This window comes from Python bivittatus, unplaced genomic scaffold (genome assembly GCF_059951505.1).
Source record: "Python bivittatus isolate LINGU-HERP-01145 unplaced genomic scaffold, Pbiv_v1 ctg000310_np1212, whole genome shotgun sequence".
Lineage (NCBI taxonomy): Eukaryota > Metazoa > Chordata > Lepidosauria > Squamata > Pythonidae > Python > Python bivittatus.
In genome coordinates, this window is record NW_028277054.1 from 5300418 (window position 1) to 5319515 (window position 19098).

At 42.4% G+C, this 19098-nt stretch overlaps 1 protein-coding gene across 1 annotated transcript; it reads left to right on the forward strand.

Moving 5' to 3' along the window:
• The first annotated feature begins 10670 nt into the window (after window positions 1-10670).
• On the forward strand, window positions 10671-19098 carry LOC107326633 (phospholipase A2 inhibitor gamma subunit B-like). The gene is made up of 6 exons (XM_088140207.1): window positions 10671-11006; window positions 12991-13117; window positions 14011-14127; window positions 16313-16469; window positions 16564-16570; window positions 16977-19098. The coding sequence occupies exons 1-6, from the start codon at window positions 10995-10997 to the stop codon at window positions 17373-17375; spliced, it is 819 nt and encodes a 272-aa protein (XP_087996333.1). The 5' UTR covers window positions 10671-10994; the 3' UTR covers window positions 17376-19098.

The window sequence follows — 19098 nt, forward strand, 5'->3', positions numbered from 1 at the left end:
CAATTGGGACTGGAATTTCTGTCATGAAATGATGCAATTTTAAAGTATGACACATTGCTTAGCAATGGCAATCCCTGCAGTCCCAATTGCAATCCTTAGCTGAATCCCATGGTCCTTAGGCGAGGCAAATTCCTGCCGACTTCCCACAAAGTCAGTGGGGAAAGCGGCAGGAAGTTGCAAGTCCCAGGCTGTCAGGTAAGTGGCTGCTGCCAGGTGGGGGAGGGAGTGAGGGGTGTGCCGAGGTGTGGGGGAGGGTTGGGCAGGGTTGGGGAGGGTGCATGGGGTGCCATATGTGTTACGGAGGTTCTGTGCTTGAGGCGCTGAGCAGGTTGGGGAGGGCACACGGGGACGCACGGTAGTGCATGAGAGGCACCATGTGGGTTGGGGAGGGTGCATGGGGTACACAAGTGGCATGGCACGAGCGCAGAAAGGCTGGGAAGGATGCACGGGTGTGGGAGACTTACCCCAGCAACCTGCGACCTTCCATGCCAGCTTCTCCATTGACTTTCTGGGAAGCCGGCAGGGAATGTTGTAAATGGCGATCATGTGATTGCGGGGTGCTTGGCAACCAGTCGTTAGCATGAACAAGTTGCCAAGCACCCAGACTGTGATCGCTTGACTATGGGAATGCTGGGATGGCTGTAACTCTGAGGACCAGTTGTAACCACATTCATTGAGCACCGTCGTAACTTCAGTCGCTGAACGAATGGTCATAAGTCGAGGACTACCTGTACAGGTAATTGTACAGGGTGGACACCTATTAGTTTCAAACTAGATGATCTCTTTTTTTTAATATAATTTTTATTGAAACTTTTAAACAAGAAGATAAAAACTAACACTAACTAATATAAAGTAAGGGGGGGGGAAGAAAAAAAGAAAAAGAAAAAGAAAAAAGTACAAGTAAAGAAAAAAAGTTGAAGAAAAATAGAAAAGAAAGAAAAAGATATAAATAAGTAGCTTTCAATATTCTTCACAGCAGTTATAAGTACAGATATATTTTCTCTCTACCGTTACATCATATTACTCTTCCTCCTATAATCTATCCTATCTGATCATCGAAACCATAAATCATAAGTTCATTTTTTTTGTATTTGTATGCAAAAAATCCATAAGAGGCATCCAGTCATCAATAAATATAGATATTGTCTTTAATCAAGGAAGTCAATTTATTCATTTTAGCAAAATCTGTCAACTTCACCAACCATTCCACAATAATGAGTAGGGTTGAATCTTTCTATCTCTGTGCATATAGTAATCTCACTGTAGTAATCATATATTGAAAAATGGGATGTTCTCAATCAGTTTAGAGACAATTAGTCCCAGAGCTCCTAAACATACAAAAGTGGACTTTGTCTTTTCATCTATCTTGACTTTCCTTTCTCCATTGCTGCAAGGTTTCTGGGATATCTGTTTGGATGTCTGCCAGTTTAGAGCTAATTGTACAGGGTGGACACAGAGCAGCCTCCAACTGGATGTTCTCAAGCAGCTTAGTGACGACAACTCCCAGAGTTCCAATGGCCTTGGTGGCTTGGAATCATTGCCCAACACTTCTGGAGAAGACTGCTCTAGATTCCTCCTGGTGTGTTTTTATGAGAAGGTATAAGGAGAACATCTTAGTTTGTAATCATTGCTTAGCAGACCAATACTCATCATCCTTCATCCTGAAAGACAGATTTGCAACTTTAGGGGACTCTCCATAGCTCAGCAGCAGAGTTCATATTTTATGTATGTATGTACTGTGTAGATATATACTGTATGTATTGATAATAAAGTTTAGAGGTTGTCCAACTCCAAATGATTCTGAGTTTACGCTTAGAAGAAGCAATAAGAATAAGTGGTAACAATAAACAATAAACAGAATATGCATCCAGATGGCAAATCTTTGTAACAAACAAAACATCCTACAGGGTATCAAGCTCCACAATGCCCCACGGCCTGGGAAGACAGCCAGGTGATCAATGACTGTCTAAACATCATCAGGATGGATCTCTGGAGGGATGCTATTCCAGATGATAGGTGCTGCAAAAAAGAAGGCACAGTTGCCAGGTCTGATAGATGATAGCTTAATCAAATGGACCTGAAGCATATCCACTCTGCTTGATCTCACCAGATGAGCAGCAACAGCTGAAGAGAGATGGTCCCTCAAATAAGCAGGCTCTATGCAATGAAGGACTTTATAGATGGTTCTATGTTTGTTTCTGCATGGGCTCATGCTGGTCCTGCAGCTGGACCTTCTCCATCAGTGCCCTCATCCTCTGGAACAGTGTTCCCCCAACATCAGACAGACTCCAGCTTCCCTGGCCTTTTGCAAGAGAGTTGAGACCTGATTTTTGTCAATAAGCTTATCAGGTGTGAGGGTGGCTGTGTTCAGTTCCCTCAGAGCATGAATATTATATGTGGAGATTATTTCTTGGCATTGGGGATGTGGTTATTGTTCTTATGTTTATTTTTTATTTTTACTCTTAGTACTTGCAGATTGCTTAGATGCAGTTCTCTGTAGTCTGAAATATTGCCAGAACATGCTGGTTTGGCCAACAGAAAGCGTCTGAAAAGCATAAATGTGGATCAAAGGCAGCATTTACCTCAGATGAATGCTGAGAGGAAGCATGGATAAGCCAGATCTGGAAACAGACAATACAAGGATTACTGGAACTCTACTTTATTGTTAAACTGGGGGGTGATTGCCCCCAAGGGGGTCATTTGGGCATATCCTGAGTGTAAAGGAGCAATTTGTAATGGCTTGTTTGTGAGTCAAGGGTCCACTTTTGGACTGCTGCTGCCTAGACACTTGGGGAAAATGAGAAAGTCTGGGTTTTTTGCGGGAACAATGACATTATTCAAGAGCGGGCAAAGGGGGAATTGGGTCAAACTATTTAAGAATCACTGCTGTAGGGTTTAATAATGGAATCTTGAAAGCCTGTCAGAGTTTTCTTCTGTCCCCTCTTATACCAGGGAGAATCAAGATGGGGTAACCTTGAGTTTCTTTCTCATCCCCTCCTCTTTCTCAGGGCTAAATTGTGGTTTATTTAATCCCTCTTGCATTCTTTCTTCAGGGTTATCTCCATACGCCTCTACAATGTTGTCTGGCTGTTGTCTTTTTTATTGATTGTAAACTGGAGTAACTGTTTAGACCATGAGCATGTGCTCTGTGGATTGTGGGGTGTGTGTGTTTGTGTGTTTTAAATTGTGTTGTTTTCCCTTTTTGTTTTTAACCTTCGGTTCGCTGCTCAGAGTCACTGCTGTGAGATGGGCAGCAATATAAATTGTACGAATGAATAAATGAATGCTTATAATCCCTAGAAAAGTGAGAAGTGAATCCAAAGATGTTTTCATCTCCCTTACGTATGTACATGAAATTATATGCTCCTCTAAGGTCCAACTTGGTAAACACCCAGGGATTTTGGAGGTGGTCTAGAAGTTCTGAAATGAGTGGCAATGGGTAACAATTGTGCACAGTAATCTGGCTCAGTTGATGGTAATCATTACAAAGCCTAAATTCTCCAGATTTCTTTTTTACAACAATACAGGAACCAATGTAGGAGAAGACGAGGGTTGGATAAATCCCCTTTTCAAATTCTTGTTGATGAAGTCCCTCAGGGCTGCCAGCTCTGGTTCTGACAGAGAGTAGAGGTGACCTACTGGTATCTTAGCCCCTGGCACCAGATCAATATGGCAGTCGTACAGTCAGTGTGGTGGCAACTGATCTGCTTCCTTTTCACTGAATACATCTGCAAAGTGTTAATATTTAATGGGAAGGGTGAGGGGTGTATCTCCTTGTTTTGCTGCTAGGGTTGCAGGAAAGGTAGTCATGTGATTGTTCCAACAGGGGGCAGTGAAAGTGATGATTCCTGTAGACCACACAATTTGTGGATCGTGTGCTTGTAGCCACTCCAGGCCCAGGACAATTGGAAAGTGGGATGTTGAAGCAAGGTGGAACTCAACCTTTTCCTGGTGAGTTCCCAGTTGTGTGCTCAATGGTATTGTGGCCCAAGTAGTAGGCCTGACCATAGAAGGTGACTGTTGATTTTCTCGACCATTAGGGGTGGCTGGATGGCATGCTTTGGAATGCCATGGTCTGCTATGAACTGGAGATCCATGAAGTTGGTTGTAGCTTCAGAATCTATCATAGCCCATTAATAGGGAACTTTCTCCTCCACTTGAAGTTCCACAGTCACCACTAAGTGTCTGGTGGATGTTACTCGGGCGTTTGGTTCTGACTTGCTAGTAACTGGCCCCAGTCTAGTAAGCCCTCTAGGCCAGGCCCCCTCCCCTTTTCCCAACATAGTGGGGGGGGGGTGCCTTAATAGGACATGTGGCAGCCATATGGCCCCGGCCCTCACAATATAAGCATAGCTCCTCTCTGTATTGTTCAGTCTTTTCTTCTGGAGTTAACTTTGGGCAGCCCCTACCTACATGCATAGGCTTCTCTGTTGCAGGAGGCACAGACCTGGTAAATGGAGGCAGGTCTGATCTTTTAGAAGCTTGAATTCTGGACCTTCATTGCTATAGATGCCCACCTATATGTAGGCAGAGCTGCATGAGACATTGAAGGGTTTCAAGCCTTGTTCAGTTTGAGCCAATTCATCAAGGAGTTCATCTGATAGACCTTCCTGAAACTGGTCAACCAGAGCTGCATCACTCCAGTCCAAATCTTGGGCTATTAACCTAAAAGCACTGATGTACTCAGCCACTGGGCCACACCCTTGCTTCAATTCACAGATGTGCCTGTTGGTAATCTGGGCTTTCACAGGATCTGTATACATCATCTCTAACTGCTGACTAAATCTATCAAAGTTATCTAGCAGAGGACTGTGTTGCAGCAAAAAAGGCGTAGCCCATTTAGCAGCAGCTCTAGTCAATAAACTGATTACAAATCCCACATGCATATGATCATTTGGGAAGTCTTCAGGGCGTAGGCTCATGTAGAGTTTGCACTGTGCAAAGAAAGCTGGAAATTGGTCAAGATTTTTTGTTATTGTTCTCGTGGATATTTTCATAGTATTTTAACCTTATTACTAGGGATACTTCTCTTGAGTCTGAAATTTTGCTGGTAAATGCTGTTTTCTCAGTGGAAAGGCTTTGAAAGTAGGAGTTTTGATCTAGGTTGTGACTTCATCATGGGTAACCACCTAGGTTCACACAAAGTTGTTGTTGTGGGGAAACATTGGAGAATGGAGTGCTGTGTCCACCTTTCAAAGCTCCTGGAGGAAAGACAATTTCTACATCTAACAAGTGATATAGTTTTTCACAAGGTTTATGAGTAAAATGGTGATCTCCCCACTGTATCCAACTTCTGTCTCAGAGTCCTTCATGAACTTAATCACTCCTTTATTTCTTCCTACCCAGAAGAATTATTTTGGGGGGAAGCTCCAGGTTGCCATCCCTAGTTTTGTGCCATCCCTTTTTCTTCCCAGCAGTTGTACCTAAAGCCCAAGAGTAAGTGGATCATAAAAGGTAAGAACATCTGGGATAGGCCACTCTAGGAAATCTCCATTATGTCATACCATTGTAATAAAGTAAGCAAAGGCTGGCTCAGTTGGAAGCCCTATCTAGAATGAATAGAGCAATAAAGTAAATATAACACCTGGTGTGCAAATATTCATTTTGTCTCATTGTGTTGAACAGGGGCATTTTTGTCCTATCCTGGAAAGAATCCAGTTCTTTCAGTATTTTCTTATCAAATTAAGCTCACCAATTGCAGTGCTCCAAGCATCTAATTCTGGGAGCTCAGAAGATGCTAGAGAAGGCAGTAGGAGTAAAAAGAAATAAAGAAGTCTGAAAATCAATCTGGCCAAATACAAGTTAGGGGTGAGATGTCAACTATCAGAACAAAATAAGCCTTCCTATTCATCTACTTGCTTAAGTCGGTTTAGGGATGTAAGAATCTACATCATTCCAATTAGAGTCATCAATAATTATATGCTGTAACGTGGTTCATTTGGTTCTGACTTAAAAACCCCTCGACAATCTAGTCTAGTGAACCAGACAGAAAATGGACTGCCATTTCTCAGATAGAAGTTTGCCCGTCACAATTTTTTAAAATGGTTTTAATGGAAGATGCCAGAATTGAAAATGGGATTTTGTAAATGAAAAACATAATCTATTTTAGCTTACAGACTCTCCTCTAATTGTTTCCATCTTAACCAAATGCAGATACAACTTCAGAGTTTGGGAAAACCCTTATTTCCTTTTAATGAATTTATTAATATTATAATTGAATAATTATAACACTAAAAAATCAAAAGAAAAACATGATTCCTCAAAGGTAGAGTCAAAACAGCTTTGATTTTAAATCAAAACTCAACCCTCCGAATGAGCCACACATTTATCTCTTTGGGACTGAGATATTTTCTCAATAAAGGAAACTGACGTCAGTAAAAGATGCTGGCTACCTGGATTCCAATAAGTCCAGCCAGAAGGAGGAGAACTGGGATGCTTCCTTGAACTTGCCATGAACTATTTCTGGCTTTCTTCATGGTGATGCCAACAAATAGATACATGTTGTCATGATTTCACTATACAGGGTAACCAGGAACAAGCAGCTTTGCTGAGGGTGTGGCACAACCTTTACCATAGAAGGATTTTGTTCCAGAAGCTAGAAAAGGTCACAAAGAGGAAAAGTAGCTTCAGATAATTGCTGCTAATAGAGAGGAAAAGATAGAGACTCCTTAAATTAAGTTCAACTCCTGGTGACTCCTTGACCATCTTGATGTAGTTTTTATAGTAAGTAAAGAGAAGTGGTTTGCCATTGCCTTCTGCCAAGAAGTGACTTTACAACTGAGGTTATCTCCAGGGGCTTCTGGTACTCTGTTACCCAATGTTGCTTAGCTTTTCAAGATCGTGTGTGTGTGTGTGTGTGTGTACACATACATGTTTACTTCTGCCAAAATATGTATGGGATTGGGAGCTGCTCCCAAACAGTGAAAAAAGTGATGCCAGGGAACATGATTAACATTGTACTTGCTAAAAGCTGCTGCCACAAAAGGGGAGATGGGCTGCAATTAAATTCTCATATAACTTTATGTACTTGCAAAAAAATGCGGTCAAGCCAAAATTTGCAGTAATTTGTAAAAGTAGATGGCCTGGTCTCTTCTACCACCAAGCCACTTATGGGCAAACACTTCTTAACTTGGTTTCTCAATTTTTACAAAGATGTCAGATTTGGTTGATTAAGTTTGAGGGGTTTTGTTTTCACTTTTTAAAATGAGCTGTTGGAAAAATTGCAATCTGATCACCATCTCTCACCTCCCTTCTTCCAGTCTCTCCAGATGCTCTGCCAAAATGTGGCGGTAAACCGCCCCTTTTGACAAGTGCCATTGTTAAGATGTTTTCCTTAACATAAGGGGAGGCTGAACTCACCCGTGTTGCCACTTAAAACTCGCCCACTCCCACCTAACATCTTTAGGGAGGTCACCACATTTTTTCACAGCTCCTCTGTGGCCCTGGAAAGCCTACAGATTTCAAAAGAAGATATTGGCCCTGGTTGGAAAAAATGGCCTTGCTTCATTGTAGGAAGACGTGGGTCCCCAAGACAGAAGTCCTAAGGTGTTTTGATACCCACTAAAGGCTGGAGACATCCCCTGATTTGAGATCAGCATTTTAAAAAATCTTTTGTATTGGGGTGGGCAACCGTTTTGTCCCCAGATGGAGCTGGGTGATAGGATGAGGCTCCCTTCCCTTCTCAGTGGGGAAAATGTCCTTCCCAGTGCTCTTGTCATATCAGGAACTGCTTTTGGGGAGAGTTTCGAATCACCTTTTATGTGACCTTGGTTATATCAGGATTCCTGCAATAAAGTAGGTGGTTCTGTGGAGGTGGCAAGAGATTGGTGGGACTGCAAGTTTACTCTGAGGTTGATTGTACCAGGAACGAAGTGAACTTCCACCCTGCAGATGTTATAAAAGGGAATATATACTTTTATTGCCCTGTAATAATGTAATAATTTGATTAAACATTGCAGCTAGAAAGATAAAAACTAACACAAACTAAAAAAAGAAAAAAGAAAAAATAGGAAGTGCAGAAAAGAAAAAATATAGAAAGAAAAGTAGAAAAGAAAGAAAAATAAGAATATAGTGCAGAAAAAGAAAGGGAATATATAAAGAAAGGACTTCCCCCTTCATCACAAGTATAAACAATTTTAGTAACTTATCACCTTCTCTTAAAGTACAACAAATGATCTCTTCTTCCCATATCTCATCTCTTATCTATAAACATAACTTTAAAGCCTCATCATTTCAGTCCTGATGTTAGCAAAAGGTTCATTAAGGGTTACCAGAGATAACAACATACCTAGACCTTGACTAAAATAAATCAACTTTATAATCCTTTTACTGTTAACAATCTTGATCTTTAAACCCTTCAAATAATGTCCTAGAACTTGATTTCTTCTCATTTTTTCTTTGTCCCTTCTCATAAAATCCTTCAAAACCCTAACAGGTCTCTTTTGTAAATCCAATATAGGAAAGTTATCCAAGTCACTCTTTTGGTTTATTTGTGTTTAATTATTAAATACAAATACTCTTTTAATTATTAAGACATCAGCCAGTTCCATTTATGTATCCAGTGTTGCACTTTTTTCATATCATTCTTGTAGCCTGTCATTTTAAAATCCACTTTGAAACAGTTTTAGTCTTGTCCAGTAAAATGTGTTCTTCTGAAGGGGGGTGCCTAGACAGCCATTTCTCAGGGATGCTGTAATGGGAGCCACAGGTTGGACAGGGGAGGGGAGGGAAACATTATCGAAGCAGGAGAGATTTGCCCCCCTGCTACTGAAATGGCTCCAATTCCTAGGATTTTGCGAAGCTCTGCCAGAGAGCACAGCTCTGTTTCAAGAGGGACGGTCCCCAGAGCAGGCTGTGGCATCAGTACTCACAGGGTTGCTGGGCAGCCCCATTTCATGATCACTTCCGTGTCTCACGGGGCCTCAGCGGGGAGGCCGAGGCCGGTGGTGGGGCCAGGCTGCTGTCCGAGGAGCGCAGATGCTTAGCACCTTTGGCCTGGAAGCACCTTTTCTCTTCACCTTTGCACCCCCTCAGGGCAATTCCACCCTGCAGCCTCAGCCGCTTCTCTCCCATCCAGTTCCCAGCTGTTTCTTAAGCAGCTTCTGGACTTCCAGTCCGGATTGTGGTGGGTTGGAAAGGGGGTCAAGCTGGTGCTCAGTGTAGACCTGTAGACAGAACAAAAAGGAGAGTTTTGGGACCTAATTGTCCGAATGAAGGTTTAAAGACTCTGACACAGGTTTGTCGTTCTTATGTCCAAGCTGTGAAGCCATTAACTGAGGAAATGTGGACCAGCACAATCATATCATTAAGTGCAGGGTGGATCATAAATATTATGGATGATGATCTCCAAAATAAAATTTTCTATGATGAAAAACTTCTAAAAATAGAGAAATCTGTGCACTTGGTAGAGCCTAGCACATAGCATAGTAGAGATAACACAGAGCTGATGTCACCTGCTGGGTAATGAAATGTCTACAAGCAAGCAACCCAGCTCAGATGACACCAAGAACCCCACAGATAAAAAAATGCTTAGTGCATATTTTTCTGATGAGCATGCTTATTAGTAGCTGATTAAATCTTGCAAGTCTAAAAGTACATTCCCCTTTACAGTCCAGGAAACTAGGGAGGGTCCCTTCTGAGATATTTGTCACACCCACTTTCCTTCTGCAGGTTCAACTGCCTCTTATCAGACCATTGCCTAGTCTAGGGCTCTACCTCCTGTCTTCCAAGGTCATTCCCACATACCATTACAGGTACTTCCTTATCAGTCAACGGCTGAATGCCTCTAATTCCTGTTAGATTAAACTTGATAACTGCCTTGTTCCCTTGGGTCTGTTGTGTCCTTTATTTTCTTTAAGAGAGAATCTTTTGAGGGAACAAGACATATTGAGACAACTTTGGGCAGGCTTGGGGGAGAAGGGTCAGCATTTCTACAGATGAATTTATCTGTGAGTACATATGTGTCAGCCTTGCAAGTTAAACCAGAGAGGAAACATGGCCAGATGAGCTTATTGTAAGGTTACATTAACATAACCTTGCAAGTCTGAAAGTACATCTCTCTCCCCGTCTCCTTTACAGCCCAAGAAACTAGGGAGTGTCTCTTCTGAGCCTCTTGCCCCACCCACATTCCTGCTGTGGGCTAAGCTGCCTCTTATCCAACTGTTGCCCTGGCTGTGTCTCTTTGCCCTGCTCCCAAGGTCATTCCCACATACCATTACTTCACCCTCCCATTCAGACTGACCCCCCCCCCCCGCTTAGGTTCACTGGGGAAACTGATTGTGGGCTGTGAGAACAACGTGCAGCTGTGTCACTTCCCTCTTCTGCCAGTAATTCCCCAAGATCACACGAGGCTTTCTGCAACCCAGCTACTCTGGCAGATTGGGAAGCTGTTGCCCCCCCCCCCATGTCCTGTATGTCTGATGTGGAAGGAGCTTGGTCATTTTCTCTGCCCTCTACTTGGTCTCTTGCTATCCCTGAGGCACCCTCCACCACACAGAGGAACACCTCTTGTCCATTTTAGTCAGCTCCAAACTCCTGCAAGGCCCGCTTCCCTCTGCATCTAAAGTCTAGCACTTCCTCCACCTCATGCTTTCCCTCCCTGTTTACCAGTATGAAGGGGGGGGGGTGCTGCCTGTGCAAGCAGAGGGCGGGGTGTGTGTGTGTGTGCCTCTTTCACTAGCAAAGGCTGATAGAATACAGGGCGAACCTTCATTGATGCTGGCAACTGCAACTGGAATGCAACTGGGTTTATTTGCTTAATCACTGGGAAGGGGCCAATACATTTTGAGTCCAGTTTCCTGGAAGGCCTCACAGAAGTCAAAAACTTTGTAGAAAGCCACACCAAAACCCCTTCTGCAATTCTAGCTCTCTTTTGTCTGTGTGCATCTGCTGCTTTTTTGTATGTTTTTGCTATTTCCAGCTGTTCCTTTAAGAGGCTTTGGGCCTCTTGTGTAGGAAATCTGTGGCATGAGGAACAGCACTTTCTTTTCTGGTTGATGGCAAGATCCGTAAGTAGAATTCATAAGTTGCTTGGAATGGGGACATACATAGAGGAGTGTGCTGCACTGTTGTAAGCAAATTCAGCAAGAGGTATGAGGTCAGTCCAGTTGTCTTCCTGATATGAAATACAGCATCTTAAATGTTGCTGCAACAGTTGGTTAACCTCAGATTCTCCATTGGTTGCTGGATGATTTGAGGAAGACAAATGAATTTTAATATTTAATACATGCAAGAGGGCCTTGCAAAATTTGGAAGTGAACTGACTTCCTCTGTCTGAAACCACATGACTGACCAATTCTCTATATCTAAAAACGTGGTCCAAAAAGAGCTGAGCTGTTTCCTGGGCTGTTGGGAGACACTTGTGAGGAATAAAATGAGCCAGTTTGGTAAATAAATCTACTACTGTGAGAATGCTTGTATATCCCTGCACTGAGGGAAGATCAGTGATAAAATCTCAAGAAACAGTGTCCCAGGGCTGTGGTAGGGTCTCTAGTGGCTACAATAATCCAGGAAGCTTACCAAGAATTGATTTTGCTCCATGAAGGACATGACAAGAGGAAACATAACCCTTAATGTCTGCATGGACACATGGCCATGAGAACTCTCTGAGAACTCTATGTTGGCTTTTAAACATCCCCCCATGTCCTGCTGTTTTGTTGTCATGGCACAGCTGTAGTACCTCTTCCCTTGGTGGTGCAGATGGCCCCCCTCCCAGGATTGATGCTGCTGGCATTTAGGGGAGGGGAATGAGAGTGTCCCACTGTACATCTGGATCGTGTAGGTGAAGCCACTCGATTCCCAAGATGATGGGCACTTGCAAGGAAGCAGTCAGGTACAGTGTTATGAACTGGGTGTGATCTTTGTTTGTCAACTGCAAAGGGGCCATACACTGCAAAATTGGCCCTGCTCTTAGTGGCTGTCCATCAATCGTCTCAACTATCATTGGGCTTTCTAGAACTGGAGTAGGCAACTTTAGTTTCTCTACTTTCATCTACATCTATGAAATTAGTGGTTGCCCCCAAGTCTACAAGAGCAGAGAGTTCCACATTTTGCCTGGTATCTAGGATAACAAAAACAGGAGTAATTGGGTATGCTTGCCTGCTGCTGGCTGTCTGAGCTCTTCTTAAATGGTTGAGGGCCCTCCTTCAGAGCTCCTGGCGGGGGCAGCAAAGTTTCCCTGGTGTGCTGCTTTGTGGTGAGCTGGGAACTTGCTGTCTACGTGCTCTGTTGATTTACAAGTTCTGCATTTTGTTGCTGTGTCCCTTGTACCCAAAGTCATAATGCACATAATGTCACTTGCCCCCACTTGGCCCCTGCAGACATCCATGATCAGACTTTGATTCGCATTCTGCCATAATAGAGAAGGAAAATGTCAATAGTTTTTTGCTTGTTTAGACTGAAGGCCCTACGGCTCAAATGTGTGAAACTATTTCTCTTGGTTTCTCAGTTCTGCAAATCTGTCAAGGTTTTTCACACAGTACATGGATGCCAATGCACATTTCACTGAGCTCATGCATTTTGTTCCCCAATTTTTTGCCTACCACACACAGATACTGCAAACCATTTTCCTTAAGATAATGCACGGTTTGCACTTTGTTTCCAGGAATATTTATCTTTTTGTGCATTTTCCCTTAACTGGGGCATTCACAAGGGGTCAAAAAGGTAACGGCGATGGCCATGATGGTATGATTGAAATCCCATCCCATTTTTACCATCTAGCATCCCATTGTAAAAAATAGGGACAGTGTTTCAAGCACACAGCTGTGGCCACCATCTTTACCTTTTTTTGAGATTCCCTCACCCGACATTTGAATGACAGTTAAACTGTGGTTTCCGTACTGGTTTGAAAATATGAAATTAGATAAATTCAATCAAATGCAGAGAGAATGAATTTCTCCCTCATGCCCATTATACATTACTGGGTGATCCAAGAGTTATGGGCATACTGTAGCAAGGATCTCCTTCGCCTGTGTTCTTCCTTTGCCATTCAAGGTTCCTTTAACTGGAGAATTTACTACAATGCAGAAAAAGTTTCTGGACAACCTCTCACATGGTGGAATACCCAGGACCATGCAACCGTCCCTCCAAATCTTCTTCTTCTTTGAATTTCTAAGGACAGGTGAGGAAGCATCAGAGGACAAGGGGAAATTTGCTGCATTGGAGAGAAATGGGTGGAAGGTCCCAGTTATACCAGAGGGAACAAAATCAGATGCTTGAAGAAGAATGGGCAAGCGTTTTTCCATTGAAAGTCCCCTGTAGGGTGTCACATGATGATAGTAGATGGCGCTCAAGAGAATAGAGGATAGGGACAGAGCAAAAATGCAGGGGACTATTTTTTCTGTGTTTTCCTGGCTTCCCTCTCTCCTGTCCTGTGCTTGCAGTGGGCCATGAAGAGTGCTCTTGCCAGACATCTAAAGGGCTTGCTTGAAGAGCATTATGAAACCTAGGCTAAGGATGGTATTTGGGCTTAGAGCTGGATGTTTTCCCTACAGGGGTCAAGGAAGGAAGATAGATACTCATCCATTTTTTATGTGCATCTTTGACTGTTAAAAGAAAGGACCCATTCTGAGTACTGAGGGCAGTACTGACTGAAGACAGGGCAGAAGAAGGCTACAGTCCTGGTGGTTCAGACAACGTTCCAGGCCTTTTCCACGAGCCATGTATTTGGAAGGAGGATATCTCTGAGACAGAGAATGAAAACATCTATCTGCTAGGATTGTGCAACATTTTGATTCGGAGATTTGGTTCAGATTAATTTTCTGAATCTTTATTTTAGATAGATCTGATTACCTGAATCAAATCGATGATCTGAGTAGGACTGGAGAAGATCCAAACTCCCCTACTGTTCTGAGTCTACTTCAGAATCTATATAGTGCAGTCTTTCCCAAATAGTTGCATTACAGGTTTGCCATAATTCATAGACCATAAAGACAAAGTAAATACTTAAGGAAGTCAGGAGGGGTGATGCAATTCTATATGTTCTCAGAAGTGTCTTTCTTTCTCTCTCCTCAGTTGCCACTCTGGAGTATGAAGTTTGTTCTGACATTGGCACCAACTGTACTGGCAATATGAAGACCTGTGATGATCAAAAAAACACCTGTGTCATCATTTTAATTCATAGTACTCTAGGTGAGTGACAATGTACACCAGATCTGGACACCGTTCAGATTAGCAGTTAGGCTTACCAACATGGCATGGAGACATCTAACCCTAACACTAACCTACCTCACATAGGTCTAGCTGATTTATATTTCTGGAGCATTTATTGGCAAGGGAAATGATGGTGGACTATGATCTGAAGGAGGCCCATTTGCCCTCATCCAGATCCTAGCATGGTCTCTTTGAGATCATTCTTTTTTTAAAAAAAATAATTTTATTAGAGATTAGTTAAAAAGAGAGCCAGTTTGGTGTAGTGGTTAAAGGCACCCGGCTGGAAACTGGGAGACTGTGAGTTCTAGTCCCACCTTAGGCATAGTCAGCTGGGTGACCATCAGCCAGTGCTTCTCTCTCTCAGCCCTGGGAAGGAGGCAATGGCAAGCCACTTCTGAAACCTTGCCAAGAAACCTGCAGGAAGTCTCCAAGAATCAGACACAATTGAACTGATTAAAAAAAAAAGTTAAAAAGAATAAAAAGTATATGAACTACGAAATTAATAGAGGTGAATATATGTAGCACTGGCAAGGCAGGCCACAGCACATAAATAGAGAGCAAACCCCAGCCCATTTTAGCACTGAAGATGTTACCCAGCTGGGTAATGAAACATTTGCAAGAAAAGAACCAGGCTCAGAGAACCCCAAGGACTCCACAGAACTACAAAAATTATAAAAAAGAAAGAAGAAAGAAGTAACTTCCCCCTTTCATCCCAACAAGTACATGCAATTTAAGTAAATTTATTGCCATCTCTTAAGTTACAACTCCAAATCTCATCTCTTAGCTAAAAACAAAATCCAAAAATCATCATTCATTCCTTGTCAGCAAAAGTCCAGTAAAGGTTATCAGATATAACTAATGATCTATCTCAACCTTGATCGAATAAGCCACCCTTGTATTCCTTCCCTATCCTTTTCATGATCTTAATTCTTAACCCCTTCAAATAAAGTCCCACAGCTTGATTTCTTGTCATCTTTTTTTATCCCTCCCCCCAAAATCTTCCAGAGCTTTAGCAAGTCTGTTTTGTAAGTCCAGGAGGAGGAATTTGTCCTTTTTTTTTTTTTTTTTGGTCACTTCTCAGAAAATCCTAGAAAACTTTAACAGATTTCTTTTGTATGTCCATTAAAAAAAATTATCCATATCTCTTTTCTGCTTGGTTACTTTTACATCTCCTTTAGACATGAAATCATCATCCTGCTTCATTTGAAAAACCAGTACATCCTTTTCTGCAGTCTTCTCATTACTTGCCATGTTTGTGTCCACATTCAAATTGTTTTCAAACTTATTCAGAGTATCTTGTTCTTCTTCCATTGTAACTGTCCATTGTCTATCTTTTCCAAGACTTTCAAACACCATTTGTCATAAATTTTCATAAACTTTTCATAGTTTTCCATTAAGCAGCTCACTGTTAGAATGTCCTTCCAACCTGTTATTATCCTTTAGCGTCCTCTAGTGTCCAATGTTTAAATTCTCATTATCTTGTTTAGACTAATGAAAGGGTAAACAGTGCCACTTTCTCATCAGAAGAATCCTTCCAAAAGTTTAAAATTATAATTCCAAGTCCATCTGAGCCCTTAATCTGTTGTCAAACTTTCTAAAGTCCATGTTCTAAGCACCCTTAGATATTGCTCCAGAGTAGAGATCTTAAGGTAGCCCATGTGACCCCGTACAACCGCTCCTCATGAGTAAACCACTGGAATCACCATTTTGTGGATTGGTTATGGGTCAAGCAGCTGGGAGTTGAGGGAGGAACCATCTTTGCTTATAGTCATCAACACAGGCTCTTTGAGATCATTCCAAGGGAAGGCAGAAAAGGGGACCCCATGCCCAAACTCAGTTGACTGAACACAGTCCAATAAATCCAACAAAAATACCTTATTTCAAATATATATTCCAGAGGCAATCATGTCTTCAAGATTATAATAAATTTTGGAAGCAGCAACCAATTCTTGGTGCCCTCCCAGGTCTGCAGTAGACTAAGAACTGCTCATGATCATCCTCAGTTACGGATTCTGTTCTCTGCATCACATTCTCCATGCTGCCCCAGCAGACTTCAGGGAGTTGTAGTCACTTCTTGGCTAGTGTCCTCCCTCCTGCCTAAATTATGGGATGCAGCTGCTTGCTAGTCCCTTAGGAAATGTCTTCCTCTTTATTTCCACTATAGAGGACACAGTGATGCAGACTGTGGCCAAGGGGTATGAATCCAAAGAGGTCTGCAAAACTCTGAAAAGCCACCTGAATATGGGGCAAGGGAAAATCCTGCAAGCAAGTTTGATTTGCTGCACTAAGGATGCCTGTAAAACAGCCAGACCTCAACGTAAGTGAATATGTTTTCTTGACATCTTCCTGAATATTTGCTTTTTAAAAAATTTACAACCAAAACGATCACCACCATTGCCACCCAACCCTTTACAGAACTAAAGTAAACCCAGTTCTAATAAAAACTGAATGCCTCCCAAGAACCAGATGAACCAGATAGAAAAACACAAGGAAGGGGAAGAAAACTTTGGGGAAACTGGAAGATAGAATAACGATGATGATGATGATGATGATGATGATGATGATGATGATGATGCTGCTGCTGCTGCAAACAGAGGTAGAACGACAATGGGAAAAGAAAGCAAAGATAGTACCAATAGTAATAGGCCCTTGGGCACAATCCCAAAACATCTGGAGCACAACCTGAAGACCATCGGCATTGACAAAATCACCATCAGTCAATAGCAAAAGGCAGCTTTACTTAGAACAGCTTCCATCCTGCAACGATACCTTTAACACCATCAAACAATAAGATCTGCCCATCCCAGGCCCTGGGAAGGACTTGATAGGTGGACAAAAATGCCAAATCCAGTCTAAACATCTGGCTGGCTGTGCGACCAACCATCATCATCATCATTATCAAAAATAAAAATTTAAATTTATCTGCCACCCAACTCCCAGTGACTTTGGGCCCTTTACAATTGTTAAAACATTTTAAGAAACAAAGAACAATTTCAGTACCTCCACTAGAGAATGAAGTCAACAGAAAGCAATGCCCTGCGTGCTATTCTGGGTCAGGCGCATGCGATGAGGAGATGCTGAATTGTACTGGACCGGAAAAGTACTGCTTCCACATGTTTTCACGTACCTATGCAGGTAAGTCCCATTTCCCATGCGAAGGTGCCTGTGAGATTCATCTGGCAGCTGGATGGCACCTAACCCATCCATCACCTGCTGCAGGAAACTAACTGGAAAGCCCGTCTTCCCTATGAGAAGAGGAAGACCTTCTGTGAGTCTAAAAGGGGGCCCACCCTGTACTGAATCTGGATCCTCTTTGGATTTGATCCATGGATTGCAGTGATTGGGCTGACATCTTACATCCGTCCCACTCTAGGAATGCAAATGATATGCTAATAACATGGCAATGGGGCTAAGCTGATTTCCCCCCCCTTTCCCTCACTCCCATCCCATCCAGACCTCCAGCACTTTCTCGCACCCCAGACTTTTTCTCTGGGAAAGTGGAAACATGTCCCACAGTTACAGCCCCCTGTTCTTATTCTATTTATTGTTATTGTTTTAAAGAATATATATGAGATCCACATGTAGAAAAGAGATGTTTTATCGCAGCCAATGGGCAGCCAGTGAAACACCTTGTGTACAGAAAACTCGTAATGATTAATTAGTTAATTAGGGAAGCCTATCAGTCAAATGGTCACACATCTTACCTATTACATGACCACATTTGTCCACCTTTAAAGAAAGGGAATCACTTGAGTTTGAAAGTAAGAGTTTTAAATAAAATTGTTTGGAATGACCAGGGAATTTAGCTAAAAGGGGGATTAACAGCTTATGGCAATTGTCATTGTGAGATAAACAATATAATAAAATATGTTTCACTGGCTCCTTCTCTGCATGGGTGTAGTCTGAAATGGACTGGGATGGCCTCTCTAAAATTGCAGAGGGGAGCACATTAAACCATGCCAAGGCAAAGGTCTTCCTTAGTTTGGGGACAGTAATTTTGTTTTGATATTTGGCAGGTCTGCAAGGAGTAAGACTTAGAAATACATCTTTGGGGAGGGACATCAGTGGGCATAGCCCAGAAATATTTCTTGGAAATGAGTATGTCCTGGAGGCTGCTGTTTTGCTTATCAGATTCCAAAAGCATTTTACAAATGTTTTTGGAGCTCTAAGACATTCTGAGAATAATCTGGGGCAGGGGATCTGTTGGGCTCCAAGGGAACGTCAAGGTCTGAAGCAAACGTGTTTGCTTTGCACCAAGACAAAGGATTTATTTTGACCTAATGGATTGGATTGAAGACCAACTACAAGCACATGTGATTCCCCAGACTGCTTGTCTTGTCTTCCACGTCCAGATGGCATGCTTTGGGACTTGGCCATGAAAGGCTGTACCACCAAGTCCACGTGCAAATCAATAAACCGTGGACAAATGTCCATTCTGCAAGGTCGCAATACAGTAATTATAACATCCAGATGTTCACTGGCCACTTCTAAGGGGGTTTACCTCAATAAATTCTTCCTGCTGAACTTTGCTGGATTCCTGTTTCTGCAGACCTTCTTCTAAAAGACATTTGCTATGGAGCTGCATCAGCTTTGCATCTGAAGGATGTATTTATTTAATTCTTTATGCTTCGGTTTTGCCCCTACAGTGCTTCAAGGTGCCTTGATCTTCCCTGTTTGTACTGTTGCTCTGCTTTCTTCTGTAAAAATAAATAAGACATTTAAGCAAACCTGTATTGTGCAGTCAGATTTTAACAAGCTCTGGGAGAAATCAGGGAATGCCATAATTATTGAACTTGATTCCTTAAGATCTGGATATGACATCAAAATGAACTAGGGCAGGGAGCTCCCATGCCCCACTCCTCCCCTTTCTTCCTCAAGCAGAGGAAGAGTTGAAGGCAAAAAGATGCTTCAGAGCACACTCAGGAGGACATCTAGACAGTGCTTCTCAAC

Bases quoted from the DNA above. Each gene is read 5' to 3' on its own strand.
- LOC107326633 (XM_088140207.1), top strand. The intron at 13,118-14,010 runs GTGAGGAAGCAT...CTCTCTCCTCAG, and splicing joins CTTTGAATTTCTAAGGACAG to TTGCCACTCTGGAGTATGAA. The intron at 14,128-16,312 runs GTGAGTGACAAT...TTTCCACTATAG, and splicing joins TTTAATTCATAGTACTCTAG to AGGACACAGTGATGCAGACT.